Here is a 23535-nt window from a genome sequence, read left to right on the forward strand (position 1 = left end):
AAACTGTAAACAGCAATAATGTACAGCAAAGTTAGATCTACAAATAAGTCAACATGACCAAAATTGTCAATTGACCCCTTAAGGAGTTATTGCCCTTTATAGTCAATTTTTGTCGAGCCTTCGACTTTTGTCGAAAAAGCGAGACATAGCGATCCTACATTCCGTCGGCGTCGTCGTCATCGGCGGCGTCCACAAATATTCACTCTGTGGTTAAAGTTTTTGAAATTTTAATAACTTTCGTAAACTATCCTGGATTTCTACCAAACTTGGACAGAAGCTTGTTTATGTTCATAATATTATATTCAAAAGTAAATTTTGTAAAAAAAAAATTCCATTTTTTCCGTATTTTACTTATAAATAGACTTAGTTTTTCAGCCAGGAAACATTACTTTCACTCTGTGGTTAAAGTTTTTGAAATTTTAATAACTTTCTTAAACTATCCTGGATTTCTACCAAACTTGGAAAGAAGCTTGTTTATGATCATAAGATAGTATCCAGAAGTAAATTTTGTAAAAAAAAAATTCCATTTTTTCCGTATTTTACTTATAAATGGACTTAGTTTTTCTGCCAGTTAACATTACATTCACTCTGTGGTTAAAGTTTTTAAAATTTTAATAACTTTCTTAAACTATCCTGGATTTCTACCAAACTTGGAAAGAAGCTTGTTTATGATCATAAAATAGTATCCAGAAGTAAATTTTGTAAAAAAAAAAATTCCATTTTTTCCGTATTTTACTTATAAATGGACTTAGTTTTTCTGCCAGTTAACATTACATTCACTCTGTGGTTAAAGTTTTTAAAATTTTAACAACTTTCTTAAACTATCCTGGATTTGTACCACACTTGGACAGAAGCTTGTTTATGATCAAAAGCTAGTATCTAGAAGGAAATTTTGATAAAATTTTGTTCCATTTTTTCCGTATTTTACTTATAAATGGACTTAGTTTTTCTTCCAGTCAACATTACATACAGTCTGCAGTTTAAGTATTTAAAACATTTATTAGATTCATAAATTATCCTGGATTTTTACCAAACTTGGACAGAAGCTACTTACAATCAAAAGATAGTATAGAGAGGAATATTCTTATTTATTTTTTTCCACATTTTTGTTGAGCCTGCGATTAACAGTAAAAGTAGGCGAGACACTGGGTTCCGCGGAACCCTTACGAATTTTTTACAATTTTCATAAATTTTGTAAATTTTTGTAAATTTTTACAATATATTTTCCACTGTAACTACCGGGCCAAGTTCATTATAGATAGAGATAATAGTAAGGAGAAAGAATGTTCAGTAAAGTAAGATCTACAAACACATCACCATCACCAAAACACAATTTTGTCATGAATCCATCTGTGTCCTTTGTTTAATATGCACTTAGACCAAGGTGAGCGACACAGGCTCTTTAGAGCCTCTAGTTTTCTTTAAAATTTTCCATTTTTAATTGGTTATTTCTGATTTATATATAAAAGCAAATAATAATGATATGGTTTGAATAGGTAATTTAAATTTTTTTAAGTTCTTACACCACATTCATTCTGTGTCAGAAACCTATGCTGTGTCAAATATTTAATCACAATCCAAATTTAGTGCTGTATCAAGCTTGAATGTTGTGTCCATACTTGCCCCAACTGTTCAGGGTTCGACCTCTGCGGTCGTATCAAGCTGTGCCCAGCTGAGCATTTTATTTCATTTGTTTTCTGTTTTTTTTTTTTTTTTTATTATCTTCATTTACATCTTATGGATTTTTTTTAAAGTAAATTTTCCTGTTTTCAAGATGACAGAAGCTGATCTATTTTATGCACTATATGTTGATTATGTACATGTCATCCAACATGACATATTTACCGGAAGATCTCCCCTTCTGTAGACATGTTCCGTCTATTTTTAGGTACATGTAATTATGGCAGGAAGAGATATGGTTAATGGTGGAGGAGAAGTCGATACCTTTGAGAAAGATTTGAAAGAAATTTTAGAAGATGGGCCAAATTTAAATGACATGCATAACACAGTCCAGACAGGATCTCCACAGAAAATAATGACATCATCTTACCCGGGTGGATCAGGTTCTTTTGATAGCACTGGATCTTCTCAGCTACCTAGATCTCAAACTATGCCACCTGGTGTGTGTTTCTGCTTTCTGTTCACATATATTGTAATTCTACAGTATCAGTGAAAATAACAGTTTAAACTTAAGTTATGTTTGTCATCAGTCATTTTAAATTTTTTCAATTATAGAAAAAAATATTTAGATTTTGGAAACGTTTGGAGAGAGGAATATAAATAAAAATCTGTTCATTACTCAAAAGAGAAAAATACAGAATTAAAATTTGAACTGCTACAGCTAAGGTACATATTCTATGTGCTAAAGTTAGCTTGTTGACGTCATAAACAAAGTTTTGCTGTTTTGGAATTGTTGTGTATAAAGTTCTTTGATAACTTTTGAGTTTAAATATATTTTATAGATACTGTCATGACAGAGTGAGAAATTTAAGTATTAAAAAAAGTTCTTGTATTTCCTGAAAAAAAATCTTCTAAAATACGTTTGAAACATATTACTGAAATTAACTCACTTTGATTTTAAATTTAATGTAAATAATGGGAGTCGATACAGTTTCTCTTAATAGATTAGGAGTACCAGTTTCTTGAAGGTGGATTACTCTGGCTTCTTCCCACCAATAAATACTGTCTGTCATGAAATAGCTAAGAGTGCTGAAAGTGGTGTTGAACACCAATAATCAATCAATCGGTAAAGTTTCAGGGGAGATAACTGTTCACAGGAATATTGCTCAATGTTCCCCTATTTCTAGTTTTGTATAGCATGATGTAATTACTTAATAGGACTGAAAATCATCGAACATTTTGCAAAATTAATCCTGGAATAAATTGCGAAAGAACTTTCATTAATTTTTGTCAAAATTATTGCCTATTTCTGTAATGCTTTTGAAATTTGGATTGTCTAATTCATGTAAAGTTTCTGAACTGCGGAAGGTGATTTCATGCAAAATATGAGTTGATAATTGTGGAAACACATGTTCGGGACTTTTTATAAAATTCTCCAAAATAAGTAAGGCAACACATATTTTTTTGTATTTATTTCAAAATGCACAAATGACAGCGAACTTATTCATTAAATTAACCTGGTAACTGCTTGATAATGCAGGATCTGCATGACATGTTTTGTGATAGCGCACCCCCATCGTTAAATGATATTCCGCCATCGTCAAATGATCCCCGCCATTGTTGAATTATCTTCCACCATCGTCATATGATCCATGCCATTGTTAAATAACTGTGCTATGATTGAAAGGTGAAGTCAAAATTTGTTTTCGTTCCTCTAGCCCCCACCATTTTTGTGAGCAATTATAATCAATTACATGTCCTTATTGTATTTTAATCCAAAGGGTCCTCCTGATTAGTTTTAAAGCCCTAAGGGATATCCGGCTATGCACATTTATAAGGAATTGTGAATAAAGTAAATTTAGCTATTTCATCATGTTGATTGTGATAATACCAGTTTATTGAAAATTTTCAAGGTTGTTAAGAAAATTTCAACTCAATTACATAAGCTCTCCCAACCCAGAGCCTATATTTTCTTGTAAACAAGCACTGTAAACAAGTTTTATTTCATGATTTTCTTTAAAAATATCTGATGAGATCTCAAATCTATAGCAAACATGTATTTATGTCACAAATATGACAATTCATTTTTTTACAATGTGAAATTGTATTGACTCCTCTTCAGGGCTATTCCATTAAGTGAAAAGGGAAGAGTAGGAAGGGAAGTGGGGGAATTTATCTAACTCTCCTACATCCATTATAAGTGAGTAGCCCTATAATGAAATGTAGTTAAAGGGATTGTTAATGAGAACTGGGAATACAAAGTAATGAATTGGAAGATGTAAATCTTAGCTTTTTCTCCAATTTAGAAACATTTTATCTATTTGATGATATAACATAATACTTTTGTTTTATTCATTTGAATATATTCTATGACTTCAAGCAACTGTTTGATTGACACCTGCATGAAATACAAAAAATGCATGTGTTTTGGTTGTGGTATCCAAATTATTCATGGGTCAATTTTTTTTGCATGAGGTATGCGGTTGATTATTTTGGGCATTTTGAATTTCACACATTTTTTAAAAGACATGAAAAAGAATAAACCTATTAACCAATACCTGTGATGTTTAAAACATTGGAATTGTTTGGGCAATAAGTTCAACCTACAGCTATTTACACATCATATTGGAACTGGAGATTAAACATCAATATAGCTGCATAGACTTTTTTCAATGGTGCAATATAAGTTTGGAAGTGGATCATAATATCTAATGCTACTAATGATTAACATGTATATTAACCTAAGTGAAAGTTAATTTATGTCATAATTTGCAAGTTCAAATTAGAAGATAATTTGGTATTTTGTATTATTTCAGCGACAAGTCATGTTTCATTATCAAACAACCCATCCAGCAATGGAGACTTCTTACCTAAAACTGTACAGACAGCACAATCTAAAATAGAAACCATCAAATCATGGAGTGTGAACACCTTCAAATGTACTAAACAATACATTGCTGAAAGACTTGGTAAAGGATCTAAAACTGTTGATCTGGAACTAGAAGCACAAATAGAAGTATTACGAGATATGCAAAGAAAATATGCTAATATATTAAGACTGGCAAAGAACTTAACTAGTCATTTCTGTAATGTTGTACAAACCCAGAGAGCATTAGGTGAAGCCTTCTCAGAACAAGCTCAACGTTCTCCAGAACTTCAGGAGGAGTTTTCATACAACTGTGAGACACAAAGGGCCCTTGTCAAGAATGGGGAAGTATTATTAGGTAAGTAAGTCATTTTTTATCATATTAAAGGAAAATTGTATTTTAAGTTTAATTAATTGAGACGACCATCGATCGATCTCATATGAATATAAACTTCAACAGTTTTATAAGTTTTCTTTATAAAAATCCTATGTCAAAAGTATTTCTATTTTCAATATTAAAGTGATAAGTCGATACACTTCCGGCGTTTATTTTAGTCACATTTGTGTCTACGACCATATCATGCTGATTGCCCCGCCTATCTATTGATTGCAGATGTCAATCTTAATTACAATGCATTAGGAAAATAGCTCTAAAAGTTGATATTTTTCTAGACTTGTATAACCAGACTATATCCTCCTATTCATCAACACAATTAGATTTATTTATATGATTATAATACCTGTATCTGTTATTTTGCAATATTAGGGGACATAATGATTCTAATTATATCTCCTCCTTTGCATATATAGTTGTTTCAAATCAGTCATGATAATGTAAATATGCATATCTTTAATAGTTGGCCTGTTTTCTTTCAGGGGCAATGAATTTTTTCACATCAACTATCAACACTTTATGTAACAAGACAATGGAGGACACACTGTTAACAGTCAGGCAGTATGAAGCTGCAAGGTAGGATAGTTTAATTAGGAATTGGTATACGTTTTAACTGGATAAAAATATGTAAACGAATAAATAAGGGAGGTGGCAGTACAATAGGAAGAAGAAAAAAGCACTATAGGTCTTATTGAAATAGCAATTGTATTCAAGTTCCTGAAGTCGGTTTCACAAAAATACTTACGACTAAGATTAATCGCAAGTCGTAAGTTTTTTTGTGAAACCGACTCTTGGTCAGTAGAACTGTTGTTTGTAACCCTTCAGTACAAGAATAGGGAGATGTAGTATGATTTGCAATAAAGCAACTATCCATCAAATGGAGTGGATGTACTTTAGGTCATTGTATAGGTAAATTTATTCTAGAACTTTTTATTAATTCTTTTTATACGCCTGTTTACAGAATGAGGATGTATTATGGTATACTATTGTCGGTCCGTCCGTGGTCAACATGTCGGACATTAACCCAAAAACGCTTTAAATAATACGCATGAAACTTTGGTGAATTGTTTATATCTATTGACGTGAGCTCCCTTTCATTTTTTATAAATTTCAGATTTACCGTTTCTGAGTTTTGGGGTTTTATTCATTAAAAAAAGGGGGATTTTCCAGTTTTCGGACAATAACTAAAAAATGCTTTCAGCAGTTCTCATGAAACTGGTGAATTGTTTATATCTGTTGATGTAAGCTCCCTTTAGAATTTTATAAATTTTAGATTTTGCATTTCTGAGTTATGGGGTTTTATTCATTAAAAAAGGGGGGGATTTTCCAGTTTTTGGATAATAACTCAAAAATACTTTAAGCAGTTCGCATGAAACTTTTTTATTTGGCCTTAAGGTTCATCATAACAAATGGACAAATATGGCCGTATTTTCACCTCAAAAACTACTCTGTGTACAGACTTACCTGTGCATTTTGGAAAGTTTTAAGGCCTGGCATCCACTAGATATATAAAAGTTAAATTTGTTTTGCATATCAGAAAGATAAAATCTTTTTTGGATTATGATGGGCATTTTTTTCCGTTCCTGCAGGAGGTGTAAAAATATACTAAGTTGGGATATAACTTTGAGATGCTCCCTCTCAGGTAACAACTGATTTGTATTGTATTGATTGTCCTTGATTGGCATGGACAATAGATATCTACACATCTATAGGTGAGTTAAAGGTAGTAACTGAGTGGACAGTATCAAATGCAATTCAGATGTTTGTTTATTTTTACACCTTCTGCACGATGGAAAAAAAATGCCCATCATATTCAAAAAAAGATTTTATCTTTCTGATATGCAAAATAAATTTAACTTTTAAATATCTAGTGGATGCCATGCCTTAAAACTTTCCAAACTGCACAGGTAAGTCTGTACACAGAGTAGTTTTTGATGTGAAAATACGGCCATATTTGTCCATTTGTTATGATGAACCTTAAGTTTTGGTTTTAGGTAAACCATGAAGTTGTGGTCACATCAAACTTTGTTCACCTGTTTATTATGATGTGAACTTTTTATGCTCCAGCCCTAGCGAAGGGGACATTAAGTTTAACCCTTGTTCGTATGTCTGTACGTCTGTACGGCCTGAAATTGGTTTCTGTTCTCTAACTTTAATTTGCCTCAACCAAATGTTATGAAACTTATACACAATGCTTATTACCACATAACTCAGATCAAGTTCGAATTTTTGTGGCGTCACTTCTACCGTTCCAGAGTTATGCCCCTTTACAGATGGAAAAATTGCTGATTTTTTTGTTTTCATTCTCTAACTTAAGTTTGCCTCAACCAAATGTTGTGAAACTTAAACACAATTCTTATTTTCAAAAAACTCGGATCAAGTATGAATTTGGGTAGTGTCACTTTAATCGTTCTTGAGTTATGTTCCTTTATAACATTATATGCAAGCGGGGGCTAACTTCCCCATTTATATAAATATTGGCCAATATTGACTTTATGTAGATTTTACAGTTAAGTGATCCAGGAAATGTGATAGTGCGAGCAGGGCGTCTATTTAACAGACATGGGGTAATTGAAATATGCAATTGTAATTGACCGTAATTAATTACAATTTCTCAAGTAATTGAATGTAATGTGTAATTGAGCATTTTTCAATTACAAGTAATTGAATGTAATTAATTACATAGCCAAATTGTTTGTAATTGATAATTACTTTTCAATTATAACTCAATTACATTTAAATTTTGAATCAGAAAGATTGAATCTTGTGTTTTCTCAAAAAATGATGTAAAGCCATGACCTTAGTAAATGTTGTTAGCTGACAAAGCAAAGCCTACACAGTATACTCTCTGTAATTACACAACCATGGGAGATTCTTTACAGTAGTCAATCAATAAATATAACCTCTGGCTATTTGTTTTATTATAAAGTATACACTGACTGTTTTTACAACAGTTATGTTTGCATGTTAAACAGGTGTTAATCCAATTGAACAGGTGTTAATCCAATTGAGAGAGATAAATATATTCAAGTACATGCATTTTTTTAAAATCAATTAATTGGGATTAAAACTAAAGTATATTTTTAAAAAAAAGGCAGGCTTTCTAAATAATTTCTTTAAGAAAAATAATTTTAATAAGTTGTGATCAAATTAAAAAATCATTTCAAAATATTAAAATTAGGGCTCTCTTTTTGTATAATTTTCAATGAAATACATTAAAATATAAAATTTCAAGAGGTGATTACAAAAAAATTTAATATTTTCAAATTATGGAATAAGGCTTTTTAACATTTTGGGCATTAAACTACACCAGACCTCTAGTCCTAACGATTCCTGATAGACAAAGTATTATGTGCACTTCAGATTTATTTATGTTTTTTTCTTTATTCCTGTAACACACCAGATATCTAACTTATACTCCTCTTTGATACTGACTGAATTTGAAAATAGTCGCTGTAGATCTCATTTGGTATTACTATAAAGCAATGTACGATACTTATATTCATATTATAGAATAAATGAATGTTTTCAATATTTTATCTAAATTTTCCTTTCAAAAGTAATTGAAGTAATTAATTACAATTGCCAGGTAATTGGAAATTAATTAATTTCATTGGTAAACAGTGTTCCAGCTAAGTCATTTTCACAGGGCGGTCCGATTGCCCTTTCCTGAGTGCCGCCCTGTGCCCTTTTTCTGACGCCCTGCCCTTTTTCGTAAGTACATACCTTTATTGCCGTAATGTTTTGATGAAAATACAATTATTCTACCCGTCTTCATATTTATGACAAGTTTATGACCCTCAACTAATTAACATTTACAGCAGGTGTAATAAGTTGTGATTACAGATAATCCGCTTATCGACATCGGATGGGTCATTAATCCGTTAATTAAACTTCATAATTGACCACTGTAATAATTTTTCTCATTAAATTCGGTCAGTCAGCATTTCAATTTCAATATATCTCAAAAGATGACAATTTGCGTTGGATGTATCCGTAGATTGTCTGTTGTTTATATGTCAAAGATTTTTTTTTTTAAATTGATCTTTTAAACTAGTTTTAATCCAGAAGAAAGTAAAAACAATGCTTGACTGTACCTTTCATTGAATATCTATATCCAAATTAAATTAATTAAAGCTGTAATCCATGATCACAAATTGACTGCTTTGTTTACATTTGTTGAAAGCCATGTGCTTTTTTGGCGGGAAAATTCAGAAAACCCGTTTAACAAGAAACAGTTACATTTCATTGTTATTTATAGACAGTAAGATTTTCATTTTGATTAACTGCTAAGATTATTTCATTGAAAATGAATACTTTCTTGGGGTGAAACTGATAATACTTTAATACTCTACATCTAGGGGTGTGTAAAATGGAAAAGGGGGGGGGGATTTTTTATATATAATATTACAAATATAGTTCAACAGTCTGAAAAGACATGGTTAAATGGATTTTAATTCTGAAAAACTCAATGTGGTTTATTATAATTCATTTATTATTTCTATCATAATCAGAAACGCTGGGCTACATGTATTAGGCATTTCAAACATATATTATTGCCTTTATAAGAACATTCAAGACTATTAATAAGTATGTACCTGTAGTAAAAATACCCTGGTAGGGCCTTAAAATTTCTACTGGGCCCTTGGAAAAAAGTTTTGGGATCCAGGTTGGCCCCTGGAGAAAATGTAAGGTATTGTTCCTGACTGTATTGCAGATCTAGTGTAGTATTTTAACTGACATGCATAAGTCATTTCACTAATGAAATAAAAATAATTCTACAAAACGCCGCTGCGCTCTGCATTGCAACTTAACCTTAGACCTACCATGCATCAAAAATGTTCTAGGGAAGACTGAGCTAGTAATATACGTCCTTGCATGGCAATACTGTTACCCAAAATAAGGTTGATTTTCATCTAGCGTAAAAGTGACTTAACCCCCTCAAAACTCCTAGCTGAAACCCCTGCAATTAACATAAGACAATGTTTGACATGCCCTTTTTGAAATATCAATCATCGTGCTAAAGTGCCCTTTTCATGATTGGCTCCCTGCCCTTTTGAAATCCTAGCTGGAACACTGGTAAAAAAAAGTCAAATGGAATGTATAATTTAATTGAAGATTTTGTAATTGTAATTGAATGTAATTAATAACTTTCAAAAGTAATTGACCCCATAAATAGACTCTATTTATTGTTTCTTTATATTGTTTGTTTTATTTTAATACAGGTTAGAGTATGATGCTTATAGAAATGAGATGGAAGCATTACAGCTAGCACCTAGAGAATCAACATCAGCTACTAAAGTAGAAGGTTCCAAAAGAAAATTTGATGAACATAAAGTCAAGTTTGAGAAGCTTAGAGCAGATGTGTCTATTAAACTTAAGTTCCTTGATGAAAATAGGGTAATAGTCAAATTTTTACTCCTTTCCTAAAACCAGTGTTAAGACTATCTAATTTACACTTGTTGGAAGACTTTAAGATAATATTTAATATAAACAGACCGACAAGCACAAGCACATGCTATTTTATATGGTGTTTTTTCTAGGTCTGATTTCATGTCAAAGATTAAAAAATATAAATCGTTGTTATACATTTTTTTACCTTTATTTGCAAGATTTTTCGTGGGTCGATGGGCAACTAAATGCTTTTTCCTGGTGACTCCCTTTTTTCGCTTTTCAATGGTCACATTCCCTTCTTTGTGATAATTGAACAGCCTTAGCACATGCCTAGCCCATCTCCAGCTAAATATAAGGGTCAAATTAAAGGTTGCATGCTTTCAGATTCAAATGAGGATGAATTATTGACTTGCAAATAATACATAAGCAATATTTCGGGACAAAATTGACTGCTAGTTGTGATCTATATTTTAATATTCCGCTTTTATAGATGTTTGGAAAAAAAAAAAAAAAAAACATTATTTGTTTTCTAAATCCTAGCTAATGCCACTTAATTTATAAATCCTTATTAATTATCTTCTTTTACTGTATAATAACATCTTTTTTATTTTATATTTCAGGTGAAAGTCATGCACAAACAGTTGTTATTATTTCACAACGCTGTATCAGCTTATTTTACTGGCAACGATTCAGCATTAGAGGCAACGTTAAAACAGTTCAATATAAAACTTAAACCAGCAAATACAGAAAAACCATCGTGGATAGAACAATAATTTTATAATATAGCTTTTTTTGTTGAGATTTTCTTTTTCGTTTTTTCTTTTTTTGAAGTATTTATTTTATTGATTTAATGTTATATTTTATGTTATGTGATACTTACCAATCCATAATTATGTCTTGTTATTTTTGTCTGTTTTATATATATCATACTTCTGCTGACATTTATTTGTTAAGATTATGTAACTTACAACTATAAAGTTTAGCCATCACAAAAACATGTAATAATTGAAAACTTATGGAAATGGCAATTACCTCTATTAATGTACACATTTTGATAAGGTACTGTAAGGAGGAGTTTGTGATAGCGCCATTATTTGGCCCCTGCAATTTAAGAAATAGGATGATATAATCTGAACACTTTAATGTCACTTTGATATCATAAGCCTGTTGAAATTGGCATATTTGACCTAAAATGGCAATTTTACAAACTTTTTTTAGCAAATTTTAATATGATCTAAAGCATATATTAGAAAGATATTTGACCCAGATGGCCACATCATAATCTTTGTATAAGATATTTTGTAGCAAAATATCTCTTTGGTAAGACTGTTGCTCATATCTAAATATCAAAATCAGGTTATTTTGGCAATCTTTCAAATCTAACTGGTTAACTGTTAGACAATTTTCAAAAATACTTCTACTCTCATCTTGCAGATTAATGACGAGAACAGCTAAATGATGTTAAATAATGGATTATTTATACTTTTTGATTTCAAGGGTCCAAAAAGTTGCATTTTCATACCTTCTCTGATGATGAAGATAACCTCTTAAATATGTTATATATCTTCATATTTTATTAAAGATATTTTTCTTTCTAAAAATAAACCATAGTGGATAAAAACCTGTTATACATGAGCAAGTTTTATTTTATTTTGAATTGAATATTTATTTATATAATGAAACCATTGTCTAAAGTAGTTATTAGTGGTTTGCATAATTAACACATCAAAAGTAATCAAGTAGTTATTTATTTATTTATTAAATTATTGTAATTTAAGTATACTTGTTAAATGTTTATAAGGTAATGTGTGACTGTCACAATAAATCCAGTCCATGTCTTCAAACATACCATTGGTTATGCAAACAGGTACTAAGTGGATTTTGAAAATATAACCAATTGTTTCTAACTGTTACCATGTATACTGCTTTTCATTACTTATTATAGAAGTAGACTAGGAAAACCTTATTGCAAATATTGGGATTGAACAGTAAGATATAATTTTAATAGTATCTCCTGAGCATGTGACACGGATTCTAAGATTTTTTTTTTGGAAAGATTGATATCAACAAATTGAAATAGAGCTCTTAAATGAAGTTAGTTATATTGGTTGAGGACATAGGAGTCATTAATATACACTTAAAAATTGTTAATGACATTTTTAATGTCATTTATTTTGTATATAGATATATATAATGCATGATGGAGAATTTAACTATCCACAAAAGCTGTTTAATGAGGTAATGAATGAACATTTATGTATTCTCAGGTTCTGTAAAAACCAACATTTTCTGTAAAATCCACATTTTTGATATGCATATGGTAACTTTATTACTTTATTAATATATTTCATAGCATGATTTATATAATTAGAAAATAAAATCAAGACCAAACATTATTAGAAGAACATATTTTAAATTCAAAGGTTTTGATTTGGTTCAATTTGAGAATAAGAGGTGTATATTTGTAGAACTACACTAATGTAAGAATTTATAATGCATGATCAATTAAGTACCAAAATTAGAAAAATCTATAATAAAGGAACATTCCAACCTGTGTGAAATATGAAATGGTAAAAATAGTTTTTTCATGTTCTCAGAAATATTTATATTTAGAGGTACTGTATTTTTATAAATATGATATATTAAAAAAATATAAATATATCGGAAATTTTGGGATATTTCTAATACTAAGTGATACTAGATTATTTCCCTCTATTTTTTTTCCCTTTATGATGAATTATTGAAATATTTAATGATTTTGACGTCTTTAACGGCATGGAATATTTGACTACCCAAAAACATTGAGAATGCCATTTTGAAACCTATAAATCATACATTTAATGAAATTTTTTTAAACTAAAATGCTGTTATATTTCAAATAAAGTTGAAGTTATCATTTTGTGATACTATAAACAGATGCAAATTGTTACTTGTAACATTTTTTTCTACAATAATATTGCAAGGACACAATAAAAGTGGAAATCTTGGCATTGAAAACAAAAATTGTTTTAAAGAATTTTCCTGATACACAATTAGCTGTTTACAATGCAGCCATACCCTAATCAGTAAAGTGCAATACTGCAGTAAAACTTTCTTAATTACCATGCCTGCTTAGCTGTAATTTTAAAAGCATGATTGATATTTGCAAAGTATATAGATGCTTTAGAATTATATTAAACTACTGACATCTGTATAAAAGTCTTGTGTACATATATTTATCCCGTCAGTAGTTAAAATGCTTTTGTATTATAAATCTAATTATAGGGACCAAACCAAATTGTATGAGTTGTGATATGTACAAGAAATGGCTGATCACTCAAAATACATTGTATAATTTTCAGTACAGAAATTAATAATATATAATATTTCTCAACAATGGAATAATATAGGATAAGTTGAAATTAAAAAAGCTTGTACATTTGACTCTTTGATGTATAAATAATAGATCCAGCAGTGTGAAATCCAAATGTATTTAAAAAATATGCTAGTCATTGGTGGAGGGACTTTTGTTTGAGCTTAAACTAAATAAGTATATGTTGTAACATTAAAAATTTAAAGATGCCATAATTTGATTAATCATTTCAGTTCTTTACATAACATGAATAAATCAAATAACTTTCATTACCAGTACCTTGTTTGTACATGTATATGCCCCCTACTTCAAGAGTTCATTACCAGTACCTTGTTTGTACATGTATATGCTCCCTAATTCAATAGTTCATTACCAGAACCTTGTTTGTACATGTATATGCCCCTTAATTCAATAGTTCATTACCAGAACCTTGTTTGTACATGTATATGCCCCCTAATTCAATAGTTCATTACCAGTACCTTGTTTGTACATGTATATGCCCCCTACTTCAATAGTTCATTACCAGTACCTTGTTTGTACATGTATATGCCCCCTAATTCAATAGTTCATTACCAGTACCTTGTTTGTACATGTATATGCCCCCTAATTCAATAGTTCATTACCAGTACCTTGTTTGTACATGTATATGCTCCCTAATTCAATAGTTCATTACCAGTACCTTGTTTGTACATGTATATGCCCCCTAATTCAATAGTTCATTACCAGTACCTTGTTTGTACATGTATATGCCCCTTAATTCAATACTTGTTACCCTAGTAATTAAGTTTCTCACTTAAAAATAACACAAACTTTATGGTTCATCTGGCTTTTTGGGCCTTTGTTTGACATATGTTTCCTATGGCCTTGAAACTTTTGTAAAAAGAAATATTGACCTTCTGAATCTTAATTTGGTCTGGATTATTCCTAGAATGTTTAGTATCAAAATAATGTCCAGTTATGCTAGGGTAAAGCCATTTTGTGATTCTACAGGATAAAATACCGATCAATTCTAAAAACAGAATGGAAATAGCTCCATTTTGATCTCTGCAGTTATTTAGCCCATAATTAAAGGGTTGGGAATTAGTTCTTTGATTGTCCCTTTCAGAATTTTGACCCCCCCTTTTACCATGCAAAGTGAACAAATATGGCTTCCTCTAAGCGATTAAAACAAAATAGTACTGTATTTTTTTTCTTTTGCTAATACATGGGAATATGACTGGACTGAGTTTTGATGCATTTAGTGATAGACAACAGTTAATTACATTCATTTATGGTATGGAACATGTAAATAATTAGTTTGCTTACAATGTATTTTGATAGTTCAATACAACAAGTCTTTCAAATCATTATTTGATATGTTGCATTGTTTTCATAGATCATGTTAGAGAACTTCAGCATATTTTGTTGTCATAATTGTGAAAAGAATTCCATCCATATTTAAACTAAGTAGTTTTAATGGTGATTATTTATTTTTCAACTCTGGAACAGGTTGTGAATAAATTATAAAATATAATTGTGATACTTTCTTTCTTCAAGAAAAATGAAAACATTATGTTCATTATCAGTAGTAAGTAGAAAAATGCAAACGTGACGCTTCATAATTCTTAGATTCTTGGTAGGGTTAATGCAAGATAGAAGTGATGTATTTAAAGGATAGAATTGATAAAAAGTTTTATATGCATTCCTGTAGTTTTAAACATTTATTGATTTAATAATAAAACTTTTTTTGTTGTTGACAAAATTACTAAGTAGACAAGAAGTGAAGACAAAAGCATATGGAAATGTTCAAATATCCTAATACTGAGAAATAAAAAAGGGTTTTATTTAGATCTTGTTTTGATGAACTATGACACTACATTTCACTGACATTTTGATAAATTTATGTGTTTCAGGCAGTGCTATAAATATAATTAGCTTTTGTTGATCTCTGTCTAAATCAATAAAACCTTTTGCACTGTGGTTTTGTAAAGCAAACATCAATCAATAAATCAATCCCTGTGTAGATAGTTATTTGACTGCCAAAAAATATGTAGTTGTAAGATACTTGAACATGCATTTATACAGATTATGTATAGATTTTTATTCTTACAATTTCAAATTTCATTTTGTTGAAATCTGGAAGTTGACTGAAATGTATCAGCAATATTTCTCAGTTGTAACTTACAAGGATCATTGTGAAATTAGTTGTACATAATAAATATTAAGGTAAAGATAATATAGCCATGTCCAGAAAGTACAGAATCATGGACACCCTGCAGCATGTCAAGAAACATCTCATTTCTTCATGATTGTACTCAAGTTTTATTTCATGTATGTTTGAACACTTTATCATGTGTAAATAAATGTTAGCAATTCATGTGTATCACAATGTGAAACATGCTATTAATGGTATCTAAAATAAAAAAATGAGGATAACTTTGTATTTATCAGTTTTTATTTCACCAGCATTTTTTCCGTTTCTGTCTAGATTCGATACTCGATATTCATAACAGGAACTTGATTTATTATTTTTACAGGGTTTACATAGTACTTTCTATACATAATATAGTGTAGTGTGACGTCCGTTTTAGCTGAACTATTATACATTATTGTTTAGGGGCCAGCTGAAGCCTGCCACCTGGTGCGTGATCTCGCTGTGTTGAAGACCCATTGGTGGCCTTGGGCTGTTTTCTGTTATTGTCTTTGATACATTCCCCCTTTCTATTTTCAATTTAATAATACAATTTTATTGTTCTGAAGAAAGACATCCTGCTAATCTCTGGACAATTAACGCAAAAACTGTCACATACTGGTAAATTGGGTACATCTTTGCCATTGGTAATTAAATATTCACTTCAACAAAGTTGATGACCATTGGAGTAACCTTTAAGTACACTTCTATACACAAATCTTAGACAAGAGTGCACATGTTGAAATGTCTCACCTGCTTTCCTGATCATGATTGAATCTATATATTTATAGTCCTTACAGTGATTTGATTGTAAGTGTTGCTCTCCACATAATATAGATCATCCAAAATTCTGACTCATTTCATCAAACCAAACTGTTCGATAAGTCTGAATTTTTAAACACTTACTGAAGAAGAACTATATTTAAGTCATCAAAAATCAAAGTGATAGTCCTATAAAATTTAATTGCAGTCCTGGCTACTATGATAATGCAGCCAATAGTTCTGAAAGAATATATTAATTGTAATTGGTCATTTAATAGAAAGGAAAGGTAGTAAATTTTGAATTGCAAAACAGTCCATTTTAAGTTTTTGAATGTCTCTTAAATGTGGTTTTTATACGATCGCAAACAAATTTTTTGCGTCGTATAATGCTATGATGTCTTTGTCGTCGGAAGACACAATTGTTTTCCGGACAATAACTTTAGTTTAAGAGAATGGATCTCTATGAATTTTTACCAGAAGGTTCAATACCACAAAAGGAAGGTTGGGATTGATTTTGGGGGTGATGGTACCATATCGCAAAGGGAAGGCTGGGGTTGAGTTTGGTGTTTATTGCCCCAAACGTTCAGGAATTAGGGGTAAAAAAAGGGGCCAAAAACAAGCATTTTTATATGCCCATTTACGGGACGTATTATGGTATACTGTTGTCCGTCTGTCCGTCCGTCCGTCGTCAACATGCAGGACATTAACTCAAAAAAGCTTTAACCAATATACATGAAACTTTGGTGAATTGTTTATATCTATTGACGTGAGCTCCCTTTCGTTTTTTATAAATTTCAGATTTACCGTTTTGAGTTTTGGGGTTTTATTCATCAAAAAAGGGGGGATTTTCCAGTTTTCCGACAATAACTCGAGAATGCTTTCACCAACTTGCAAGAAATTTTGGTGAATTGTTATATCTATTGACATGAGCTCTCTTTTGGATTTTTATAAATTTTTAACTTAACGTTTCCGAGTTGCAGGGTTTTATTCATAAGAAAAGGGGGCTTTTCCAGTTTTTGGACAATAATTAAAAAATGCTTTCAGCAGTTTTCATGAAACTTTGGTGAATTGTTTATATCTGTTGATGTAAGCTCCCTTTAGAGTTTTATAAATTTTAGATTTTACATGTCTGAGTTTAAATATGGGGTTTTATTCATTAATAAAATGCTCCGCAGGGCGCAGCTTGATACGACCGCAGAGGTCGAACCCTGAACAGTTGGGGCAAGTATGGACACAACATTCAAGCTTGATAGAGCTCTGAATTTGGATTGTGATTAAATATTTGACACAGCATAGGTTTCTGACACAGAATGAATGTGGTCTAAGAACTTAAAAATTTTAAATTGGACATTCACCTATTATGGTCCAATATCCAAAATCTAAATACATGGTTAGATTCAGCATATCAAAGAACCCCAAGAATTAAATTTTTGATGAAATCAAACAAAGTTTAATTTTGGACCCTTTTGACCTCAATGTGGACAAAGTTGATAATGGGGCCCAAAAATCTAAATACATGGTTAGATTCAGCATATCAAAGAACCCCATATATTCAATTTTTGTTGAAATCAAAGTTTAATTTTGGACCCCGATTTGGACCAACTTGAAAACTGGGCCCATAATCAAAAATCTAAATACATGTTTATATTCAGCATATCAAAGAACCCTAAGAATTCAATTTTTGTTAAAATCAAACTAAGTTTAATTTTGGACCCTTTGGACCTTAATGTAGACCAATTTGAAAACGGAACCAAAAATTAAGAATCTAAATACACGGTTAGATTCGGCATATCAAAGAACCCCAATAATTCAATTTTTGATGAAATCAAACAAAGTTTAATTTTGGACCCTTTGGACCTCAATGTGGACCAATTTAAAAACGGGGCCCAAAATCCAAAAACTAAATACACGGTAAGAATCAGCATATTAAAGAACCCCAAGAATTCAAGAATAAAACACCATTGAAATTGGTCAAGAAATAAGCAATTTATACGAAGTATCTTCTTTTGCACAATCCTGTGCAATTGAATATTTCTTGCTATTGCGCAATACTGTACAATTGACAATTTCTTGCTATTGCGCAATATTGTGCTATTGGATATTTCTTGCTATTGCACAATACTGTGCAATTGAAGATTTCTTGCTATTGCGCAATACTGTGCAATTGAAGATTTCTTGCTATTGTGCAATACTGTGCAATTGAAAATTACTTGCTATTGCACAATACTTATTATATAATAATTTACACATCCTGTTTGGTGTGTATCTCCTATCATATCATTATTATTTGCTTTTAAATATAAAACAGAAATAACCAAATTAAAATGGAAAATTTTAAAAGAAAAAAAAAGGGAAAAAAAAAAAATCCCCCCCCCCCCCAAATTTTTTGAACCCCCTTATGATTCATCACCCCAAAACTCAATCCCAGCCTTCCCTTTGTGGTGTGGTACCTTGCAGTACAATTTCAGAGAGATCCATACACTTGAACACAAGTTATTGTCTGGAAACTAGAAAAATGCTTATTTTTGGCCCCTTTTTGGCCCCTTATTCCTAAACGTTTCGGGCAATTACCCCAAACTCAATTCCAGCTTTCCCTTTGTGATATGGAACCTTGTAGTACAATTTCAGAAAGATCCATACACTTACACACAAGTTATTGTCATGAAACTAGAAAAATGCTTGTTTTTGCCCCTTTTTTGGCCCCTAATTCCTAATATTTTGAGGCAATTACCCCCAAAATCAATCCCAGCATTCCCTGTGTGATATGGAACCTTGTGGTACAATGTCAGAGAGATCCATACACTAACACACAAGTTATGTCTGGAAGTTACAAAAATGCTTATTTTTGGCCCCTTTTTGGCCCCTAATTCCTTAACTGTTGGTACCCTAACCCCCAAAATCAATTCCAACCTTCCTTTTGTGGTATTGAACCTTATGGTAAAATTTCATTGAGATCCATTCACTTTAACTAAAGTTAGAGTGCAAAAACCAATGTGTCTTCGGACGAAGCCGGACGACGACGACGACATACCAATATACGACCGCAAAAATTTTTTGCGGTCGTATAAAAAAGGGGGATTTTCCAGTTTTTGGACAATAACTCAAAATGGCTTTCAGCAGTTCTCATGAAACTTATGTGAATTATTTATAGCTATTGGTGTAATCTCCCTATTGATTTTCATAAATTTCAAATATGACATTGAGAAGAAATTGAACTTTATTTGTTTATAGTCTGACAACAGATTTACTAAGTATTGCGCAACAGCACAGTGTATTACACAATAGCAAGAAATCTTTAATCGAATATAAATTCAATTCATATCACCAATTTCAAGTTCTTTGACTACATTTATTCAGAAACCTATAATATGTCAAATATTTAATTACAATCCATATTCAGACCTGTATCAAGCTTGAATATTGTGTCCATTTTTGCCCCAACCCTTATGGGTTGGACCTCTGCAGGCGTATCCAACTGCGCTCCAGCGAAGCAGTTTATTCTACTTTCCAGACAATAACTTGTGTTTAAGTGTATGGATCTCTCTAAAATTGTACTACAAGGTTCCATACCATAAAGAGAAGGCTGGGATTGAGTTTGGGGGTAATTACTGCCCAAAGGGGGTGGGGGGGGGGGGGGGGGGTTTAAAAAGTTGGGGGGATTTTTTTTTCCAATTTTTTTGGGGGGTTCATTTTTTTTCTTCAAAATTTTTGAAATCTTCAATTGCACAGTTTGCCCAATAGCAAGAAATCTTCAATTGCACAGTATTGGGCAAAAGCAAGAAATCTTCAATTGCACAGTATTGCACAATAGCACAGTATTGCACAATAGCACAGTATTGCGAAATAGCAAGAAATCTTCAACTACACAGTATTGTGCAATAGCAAGAAATCTTCAAATGCACAGTATTGCGCAATAGCAAAAAATCTTCAATTGCACAGTATTGCACAATAGTAAGAAATCTTCCAATTGCACAGTATTGCGCAATAGCAAGAAATCATCAATTGAAAACAAATACAAATGTTTTAACCAATTTCGATGGGATTAATTAAGTCTTTAATTTTTGGGGGTTCTAACCTTGTATAATTTTTTTGGATATGGGCCCCATTTTTTAATTGGTCTACATTGAGGTCAAAAGGGTTCAAAATAAAACTTTGTTTGATTTCATCAAAAACTGAATTATTGCGGCTGTATGATTTGCTGAATCTTATTGTGCATTTAGATTTTTATTTTGGGCCCTGTTTTTAAATTAGTTCATATTAAGGTTTGAAGGGTCCACAATTAAACTTTGTTTGATTTCAACTAAAATTAAATTATTTGCGTTTTTTTATATGCTGAATCTAACCATGTTGTTAGATTTTGGATATCAGACCATTCTAGGTAAATTAAATGTCCCATTTCAATTTTTTAAGATCTTTGACCACATTTATTTTGTGTACGAAACCTATATTATGTCAAAAATTTGATCACAATCCAAATTCAGACAGTATCAAGCTTGCATATTGTGTCCAAACTTGCCCCAACTGTTCAGGGTTCGACCTCTGCGGTCGTATCAGGCTGCGCTCAGCGAAGCATTTTATTCTATACATGCTTCAAAGCTGTCTATAAATTAAAATCTAAAATACTCTGTGAAATATACTTTTATGTTTTCAAGAAGTTTTAAAGGAAGATAAGACAGCAAGTCCCAATCATTCTTATAAATATAGAAGACTTTTTATATATGACAGATTAATTTGGATGTTTTTGTAGCAATTTGAAAATTTCTACCTCTTGCCTTTCAAAAGACTCGCTACAATATCAATGAAATTTTAAGCAACACTTTCATAAAGTGGAATTTAAACTTACAGGATTGTGAGTATGCTTTATTTTAACACTTTGCACTTTGATGACTTGTTTCTTTTCAGCAGTTGGTTGAAATATCTGACCAATTAAAGTTTAATTTCAAGAAACAAATTGCAATTTGGTCAGAATTTTGAATGAAGAGTAACACCTGTAAGTTAGTCACAATTAGATAAAGGTTCTACTGCAGGCATAACAAAATCACTTTATCGATAATTTATGAAAAAAGGGGTAAAGGTCAGAAAACATGTACATCTTACAATCATTCCATACACCAAACATAGCTGTCCTATTACTTATACTATCCAAGAATTTGACCAGACAATGAAAACATAACCCTTTTATGAAGTCAAGTTCAAGCAAACCGCATCCTACAGACAAGTAGACCTTGCAATGGTTCTATATATCAACAATAGTTTGGAAAATCCTGAACCATGAACATGAGGTCAAAGACAATGGACATATGTCAGACAGAAATTTCTTTACATAAAGTATCTGTATATAAGATATGAAGTATCCAGGTCTTCTGTCAAGTGAAATATAAAGCTTTATACAAATAGACTACACTGATGCCAGATTAGCTTCCCAATGTCATGCATTCTGAGATTTTTGTTGCAGGGAAGAAAAACTACCAGGTAATTAAAGTGCTAGTGGTGTTAACACATGTTTGTGTATGCGTCTAGTTTGGTTGGGAGTCGGGAGACTCTTTCACTGCCCCTGGCTAGCCTAATTTTTAGCTGAAGAGAAAGCCAAGTGCGTAAGTCTTTCCTGTCAGTAATAGCCTCTGCACTCCCTTTTCACGATGACCTACCGAATTAAGACTATTTACCAGATTTGTAATAACATAAGCAACACGACGGGTGCCAGGATCTGCTTACCCTTCCGGAGCACCTGAGATCACCCCCAGTTTTTGGTGGGGTTCGTGTTGCTTAGTCTTTAGTTTTCTATGTTGTGTCATCTGTACTATAATGATGCCACCAAAATTCAAACTTGATCGGTAGTTTGTAGTAATAAGCATTGTGTATAAGTTTCATAACATTTGGTTGAGGCTAACTTAAGTAGAGAACGGAAACGAAAAATTCAGCATTTTTTCCATTTGTAAAGGGGCATAACTCGAGAAAGGTAAAAGTGACGCCACCCAAATTCAAACTTGATCTTTGTTTTGTAGTAATAAGCATTGTGTATAAGATTCATAACATTTGGTTGAGGCAAACTTAAGTTAGAGAACAGAAACGAAAAATTCAGCATTTTTTCCATTTGTAAAGGGGCATAACTATAGAAAGGTAAAAATGATGCCACTTAAATTCAAACTTGATCTGTGTTTTGTGGTAATTAGCATTGAGTACAAGTTTCATAACATTTGGTTGAGGTAGACTAAAGTTAGAGAACGGAAGACCAATTTTGGGACGTACGTACAGACGGACAAGGGTAAAACTTAATGCTCCCTCTGCTACGGCGGGGGCATAAAAAACAATTATGTTGTTATTTTGTTTCCTAGATGTACCATAATATCAATATTAAGCTCAATTACCTGTGCTTGTAGGACACTCCCAACTTATTATGTAGCTTGGTTGCTTGCTGTTCTAAGGATCTGCGATTCAATTCAATGATACTAGTCGAGCACTTTTTAAAAAATAAATCACCCCTATTACAAACAGATTAGTACATTTATATACCAACACAAACATATTTCTTGGGTTTCATAGTCATATTTTCTCCCATTTCAGAATAAAATGTAACAAACTTTAAGGTGGTAATATGCCAAGTTTGGCATCACATTTCCCTAGTCTGGGACATGATGATTAGTTGCACACACAAATATCCAGTGATGGCAAACCACCATTGAAGATGCCACTTGTAGGTTCAATGTGTGGTGCTTACTGATTGTTGTAAATTTAGTACTGATTAGCAATCTAATATGGCCACCAGTAGATAATATACAAGTAGTAATTTTTTATTTGAGCTTATTGAACATAGTGAAACCAGGTCCAATGAGTAACTATTTACAACTGGCAGTCCTGGTAACTAATACATATATTTCCAAACTGGCAGTCCTCAGTACCCTATATAACTGCCCTATATACCACAAAGAACAGCTCAAAGTGAGTTAGAGACATCATTTTTACTGTCAATATCAAGC

The 23535-nt window shown here is 31.7% G+C and overlaps 1 protein-coding gene and 1 long non-coding RNA gene across 8 annotated transcripts in view; one reads left to right on the top strand and one right to left on the bottom strand.

Moving 5' to 3' along the window:
* The window catches only part of LOC127716392 (arfaptin-2-like), a 260881-nt gene extending 246969 nt beyond the window's left edge, over nucleotides 1–13912 (top strand). For all 4 annotated transcript variants that reach the window (XM_052222578.1, XM_052222580.1, XM_052222579.1 and 1 more), the window contains 5 exons: nucleotides 1889–2120; nucleotides 4437–4844; nucleotides 5363–5456; nucleotides 10106–10280; nucleotides 10895–13912. In XM_052222578.1, coding sequence (XP_052078538.1) covers nucleotides 1889–2120; nucleotides 4437–4844; nucleotides 5363–5456; nucleotides 10106–10280; nucleotides 10895–11047 — 1062 coding nt within the window. In that variant the 3' untranslated portion in view covers nucleotides 11048–13912. The remainder of the gene's footprint in view (nucleotides 1–1888; nucleotides 2121–4436; nucleotides 4845–5362; nucleotides 5457–10105; nucleotides 10281–10894) is intronic.
* Nucleotides 13774–14453, bottom strand: LOC127716398 (uncharacterized). 4 transcript variants are annotated; one of them, XR_007988901.1, is made up of 4 exons: nucleotides 14306–14453; nucleotides 14156–14255; nucleotides 14006–14105; nucleotides 13820–13955 (listed from the first exon to the last, which is right to left on the bottom strand). It is a non-coding gene; the product is annotated as an uncharacterized LOC127716398 (long non-coding RNA). The 4 variants fall into 4 exon arrangements; XR_007988900.1 differs by having other exon boundaries at nucleotides 13774–13905; nucleotides 14006–14255; XR_007988898.1 differs by having other exon boundaries at nucleotides 14006–14255.
* Between the last annotated feature and the right edge of the window lie 9082 nt (nucleotides 14454–23535).

The sequence above is a fragment of the Mytilus californianus genome, unplaced genomic scaffold, assembly GCF_021869535.1.
Source record: "Mytilus californianus isolate M0D057914Y unplaced genomic scaffold, xbMytCali1.0.p SCAF_9, whole genome shotgun sequence".
Taxonomy (NCBI): domain Eukaryota; kingdom Metazoa; phylum Mollusca; class Bivalvia; order Mytilida; family Mytilidae; genus Mytilus; species Mytilus californianus.